This window comes from Apodemus sylvaticus, chromosome 2, assembly GCF_947179515.1.
Source record: "Apodemus sylvaticus chromosome 2, mApoSyl1.1, whole genome shotgun sequence".
NCBI lineage: Eukaryota > Metazoa > Chordata > Mammalia > Rodentia > Muridae > Apodemus > Apodemus sylvaticus.
The window spans coordinates 179,670,397-179,676,708 of NC_067473.1; the positions used below are offsets into that span (position 1 = coordinate 179,670,397).

The 6,312-nt window shown below is 39.5% G+C and overlaps 1 protein-coding gene across 1 annotated transcript in view; it reads right to left on the minus strand.

Annotated features, from left to right (window-relative positions):
• LOC127677742 (solute carrier organic anion transporter family member 1A4-like) overlaps window positions 1–5,401 on the minus strand; it is a 68,957-nt gene extending 63,556 nt beyond the window's left edge. Inside the window, exon 1 of the mRNA XM_052172758.1 lies at window positions 5,342–5,401. Coding sequence (XP_052028718.1) covers window positions 5,342–5,401 — 60 coding nt within the window. The remainder of the gene's footprint in view (window positions 1–5,341) is intronic.
• Between the last annotated feature and the right edge of the window lie 911 nt (window positions 5,402–6,312).

Here is a 6,312-nt window from a genome sequence, read left to right on the forward strand (position 1 = left end):
TCCATTGATCCGCCTGCCTGTCACTGTACCAATACCATGCAGTTTTTAACACTATTGCTCTGTAGTATTGCTTGAGATCAGGGATAGTGATACCCCCAGAATTTCTTTTATTGTTGAGAATAGTTTTAGCTATTCTGGTTTTTTTGTTATTCCAGATGAATTTGAGGATTGTTCTTTCTAACTCTGTGAAGACTTGAGTTGGGATTTTGATGGGTATTGCGTTGAATCTGTATATTGCTTTTGGCCAAATGGCCATTTTAAGTATATTAATCCTGCCGATCCATGAGCATGGGAGGTTTTTCCAGTTTTTGAAGTCTTCTTCTATTTCCTTCTTCATAGACTTGAAGTTCTTGCCATACAGATCTTTCACATGTTTGGTAAGAGTCACCCCAAGGTACTTTATACTGTTTGTGGCTATTGTGAAAGGGGTCATTTCCCTAATTTCTTTTTCAGCCTGCTTATCCTTTGAGTATAGGAAGGCTACTGATTTGCTTGAGTTGATTTTATAACCTGCCACTTTGCTGAAGTTGTTTATCAGCTGTAGGAGTTCTCTAGTGGAGTTTTTTGGGTCACTTAGGTAGACTATCATATCATCTGCAAATAATAATAGTTTGACTTCTTCCTTTCCAATTTGTATCCCTTTGACCTCCTTATGTTGTTTAATTGCCTGAGCTTGTACCTTAAGTACAATATTGAAAAGATAAGGAGAAAGTGGGCAGCCCTGTCTAGTCCCTGATTTTAGTGGGATAGCTTCAAGTTTCTCTCCATTTAGTTTGATGCTGGCTACCAGTTTGCTGTATATTGCACCTGTTCCATTTGTTGAGGACTCACATGAAGACCAGGCTGCACATCTGTGATATGCATGTAGAGGGGCTTAGTCAAGACCATGTATGCTTTTTGGTTTGTGGTTCAGTTTCTGGGAGACTCCAGGGATCCAGTTTACTTGATTCTGTTGGTCTTGTTGAGTCCTTATTCTCTGCTGGTCCCATAATCCTTCCCCTAACTCTTCCACAAGATTCCCAGAACTCTATTAAATGTTTGGATATGGCTCTCTATATTTGTTTAAGTCAGATGGGAGGTGGAGCCTCTCAGAGAACAGTTATATTAGGCTGCTGTCTATAAGTAGGCAAACTTATTTATTGTCAGGAACTGATTCTTGCTCATAGGATGGATCTCAAATTGGGCCAGTCATTGGTTGGCCATTCCCTCATAATCTCCTCAGAATCCCTGCACTTCTAGTATGCAGGACAAATTTTGGGTCAAAGGTTTTATGGGTGGGTTGGTATCCTTATCGCTCCACTAGGAGTCCTGTCTGGCTACAGGAGGTGGCCACTTCAGTCTCCATATCTCTCACTGGTAGATGTCTAAGCTAGATTTATTCACATAGAATCCCTGGAGCCTCTGTGGGACTCTACAGAAACTGGCCAGGCTCAAATTTCCTGGGCTAATATAATTTTTTTTTAAAATTTTATTCTATATATTTTTTATTTACATTTCAAATGATTTCCCCTTTTCTGGCCCCCCACTCTCCGAAAGTCACATAAGCCCCCTTCCCTCCCTCTGTTCTCCCACCCATCCCTTCCCACTTCCCTGTTCTAGTTTTGTCTTATACTACTACACTGAGTCTTTCCAGAACTAGGAGCTACTCCTCCGTTCTTCTTGTATCTCATTTGATGTGTGGATTATGTTTTGCGTATTCCAGTTTTCCCGGCTAATATCCACTTATTGGTGAGTGCATACCATGATTGATCTTTTGAGACTGGGTTACCTCACTTAGTATGATGTTCTCCAGCTCCATCCATTTGCCTAAGAATTTCATGAATTCATTGTTTCTAATGGCTGAATAGTACTCCATTGTGTATATATACCACAATTTTTGCATCCATTCTTCTGTTGAGGGATACCTGGGTTCTTTCCAGCTTCTGGCTATTATAAATAGGGCTGCTATTAACATGGTGGAGCATATATCCTTATTACATGATGGGGAATCCTCTGGGTATATGCCCAGGAGTGGTATAGCAAGATCTTTGGGAAGTGATATTACCAGTTTCCTGAGGAACCACCAGACTGATTTCCAGAGTGGTTGTACTAATTTGCAACCCCACCAGCAGTGAAGGAGTGTTCCTCTTTCTCCACATCCTCGCCAACACCTGCTGTCTCCTGAGTTTTTAGTCTTAGCCATTCTGACTGGTGTAAGGTGAAATCTCAGGGTTGTTTTGATTTGCATTTCCCTGATGACTAGTGAAGTTGAGCATGTTTTAAGATGTTTCTCCACCATCTGAAGTTCTTCAGGTGAGAATTCTTTGTTTAACTCTGTACCCCATTTTTAATAGGGTTATTTGGTTTTCTGGGGTCTAACTTCTTGAGTTCTTTGTATATATTGGATATTAGCCCTCTATTTGATGTAGGGTTCGTGAAGATCTTTTCCCAATTTGTTGGTTGCCGATTTGTCCTTTTGATGGTGTCCTTTGCTTTACAGAAACTTTGTAATTTTATGAGGTCCCATTTGTCAATTCTTGATCTTAGAGCATAAGCTATTGGTGTTCTGTTCAGGAACTTTTCCCCCCATGCCCATGTCCTCAAGGGTTTTCCCCAGTTTCTTTTCTATTAGCTTCAGAGTGTCTGGCTTTATGTGGAGGTCCTTGATCCATTTGGAGTTGAGCTTAGTACAAGGAGACAAGGATGGATCAATTCCCATTCTTCTGCATTCTGACCTCCAGTTGAACCAGCACCATTTGTTGAAAAGGCTATCTTTTTTCCATTGGATGTTTTTAGCCCCTTTGTCGAGGATCAAGTGGCCATAGGTGTGTGGGTTCATTTCTGGATCTTCAATCCTGTTCCATTGATCCGCCTGCCTGTCACTGTACCAATACCATGAAGTTTTTAACACTATTTCTCAGTAATATTACTTGAGGTCAGAGATACTGATTCCCCCAGAATTTCTTTTGTTACTGAGAATAGTTTTAGCTATCCTGGGTTTTTTGTTATTCCAGATGAATTTGAGAATTGCTCTTTCTAACTCTGTGAAGAATTGAGTTGGGATTTTGATGGGTATTGCGTTGAATCTGTATATTGCTTTTGGCAAAATGGCCAATTTAACTATATTAATCCTGCCGATCCATGAGCATGGGAGGTTTTTCCATTTTTTGAGGTCTTCCTCTCTTTCCTTCTTCAGAGTCTTGAAGTTCTTGTCATACAGATCTTTCACATGTTTGGTAAGAGTCACCCCAAGGTACTTTATACTGTTTGTGGCTATTGTGAAAGGGGTCATTTCCCTAATTTCTTTCTCATGGGCTAATATAAATTAACATTTTGTAATATAAACCTAACTCTAACTTCACATTTTATAATACAAGGATGCCATTGCAGCTATGAGAACTATAGTTGTCTCTAAAATGCCAAAAACCATTCCATTACCAAAAAAAGGCCTGTATTCTAATAAACAGTAATTGTTATGTTGCCAATGCTAGAAGAAAATATTTTCCTGACTGGATCATTATGCCATCTTTATACTTTAATCAGCAGAGTGCTCTTTCTGGGAACCACTTCCTAGCTGTCACCCCCAACCTTCTGTCAGGAACACCTGAAGGACAAGTACAGGCTAAATTCTACCAGAATATAATATGCACCTAAAATCTTAAAACATATTAAACCCCACCCTCCCTTAAGACCTGCTACTCCATCCCTACATTTCTTTTAGACACATAATTTTGGATGGAACATTTTGCGTGTGGGTTGCTGTGTTTTTCCCTTCACTGAGGCTATAGGACATGCTCTCTTCAGCATCCAGGTCCCCAGTGTTACACACCTCAGCTAACATCACCTTAATTGACAGCTGAAAGCCTCCCCTATCCCAGGTCTAAGACCTTCTAGAGAGTCACCATTTTACCTCCCATGCCCAGAAGCTGCAGATTTCCATTTTTCTCCTGGCCTTCTAGGTCTCAATTCTACCTCTCCCCATAGCTTATCCTGCCTCACCATTCCTCTTGTCATCCCTCTCCCACCCAGTTTCCTCCCTCTCTCTGCCTCTTATGACTATTTTGTTTCCCTTTATAACTGTAATTCAAGTATCCTTGCTTGGGCTTTTCTTCTTGTTTAACTTCTTTGCATCTGCTGGGTGTATCACATATTTTCTTCTTCTTCTTCTTTGCGTCTGCTGGGTGTATCACATATTTTCTTCTTCTTCTTCTTCTTCTTCTTCTTCTTCTTCTTCTTCTTCTTCTTCTTCTTCTTCTTCTTCTTCTTCATCTTCTTCTTCTTTTTATGGCTTATATCCACATGTCAGTGAGTATACACCACTCATATGCTTTTGGGCCTGGGTTACTTCACTCAGAGACTGAAGGAAAGGACAGCCAATTATCATCCCAACTCAAAACCCATCCCATGGACAAGCAGCAATTCCTGACATTATTAAGGATACTCTCTTATGCTTGCTTACAGGAACCTAGCATAACTGTCATCTGACAGCCTTTACCCAGCAGCAGAATGAAACAGATAGAGGTAACCAAAGCCAAGGATTAGATGAAGGTAGGGGGCACATATGGATGAATTGAGATTGATTGAAGGACCAAAGGGGGTTGGGAATCCACAGGGGACTAAGAGAGTCAACAAATCTTGACTTCTGGATGCTCTCAGAATCTGAGCCACCATCCAAAGAACAGACAGGGGCTTGAACAAGGCTGCCAGCCCAAATGTGTCAGACAATAAGCTAAGTCTTTCTGGCTTCCTTGTCTTGCCTTACTGGGAGAGACTTTATGTCCCATGTTCAAGAGATAACCAAGTTGGGGCACACTTTCAGAAAGGAAGAGAAGAAAGAGGAAGGAAGAAAGTATGAGGAAGGGAGTGAGAAGGGGAGCAGCTTTTGGGATATAAATAAATAAATTAGACATTTAAAAAAAAAGACCATCAAAATCAGTGGTTCACAACCTTCTTAGTGCTTGTGAGCCTTTAATTCATTTCCTCATTTTATATTAACCCTAACTTTAAAAACATTTTGTTGTTAATTAATAATTAATTTTGCTACAGTTATGAATTGTCATGCAAATATCTGTGTTTTCTGATAGTCTTGGGTGATCGTGATTTCTTTGATAGGATCAAAGGTTGTGACCCACAGGTTGAGATCCAATGCTCTAAATCATTCTTACAATATTTTCTGGATGAATAATCACAGTTAACCATATGTAATTATAAAACCAACTTATTTAATGTGAGAATTAGCAACATATTGTGTGGCTTTCATAGTGTAAATCTTTATGCAAGCAAAGGAATATTATAAGCACTTTCAATGCTTTTTTTAAAAAAAAAAGACTTCTATGAATATATACATAGAAACAATCCATACCTTGATCTTGGAAAAACATCTGACCCTGTGGGTTAGAACCCTTTTCTCAGTTTCTCCCATATTATTCTTCTGATTATTTCCAGATGTCAATTCTTGAAGTGTCTTACTACTCTCTTTTCAAGAAAACAGATAGTTATTAATTGTTTATTGAACTATAATACCATTGCTAAAAATGAAACAAAAGAAAAATTATAACAAAACAAAATAGCACAAACTATCTTAGGGCTAGGGTGTTTTATTCAGTTTCTAATATTCTGATGAAATAACATGACAGAAAGCAAATTAAAGAAAAGAAAGGATTTTTATTTATTACAGTTCTTTTCCAGACAGAGTTTCTCTGTGCAGCCCTGGCTGTCCTGAAACTCACTCTATAGACCATGCTGGCCTCGAACTCAGAAATCCATCTACCTCTGCCTCCCAAGTGCTGGGATTAAAGGTGTGTACCACCACCGCCCTGCTATTATTACAGTTCTATATCTCAGTTTATCACTGAGGGAATCAGGGTATGACCTCAAGGCAGAAACCTTGATGCAAGAGCCAATGCAAAGGCTATGGAAGAACCTCCTTCCATCTTTGATCCTCATAACATACTCAGTTTGCTTTCTTTCACAACTCTAATTTCCTGCCCAGGGATTACTCTACCCAAGGTAATTAATTAGATTGATTAATAATTAGATTAATTACAACGTAGAGTAATTAGATTGATCCTCCAAAATCAATCATCAATCAAGACAATGCACAGCTGTCTAGAGCATTGGTAACTCTCATTGGTGCCCTATCTCAATTCAGGTTTCCTTTTCTCAAATGACTCTAACCTGTGTGGTGTTGGTAGAGAACTGCCAAGCACAGGTGGTTCAGTGGGTATAAAATTTGTGTCCTAACACTGAGATCCTTCCTTTGAATTCTAAGCAACCGAGTAAAAAACTGGGCTTCTCTGCATCTGCATAGCAGAATCATAGCAGCATGGCAAG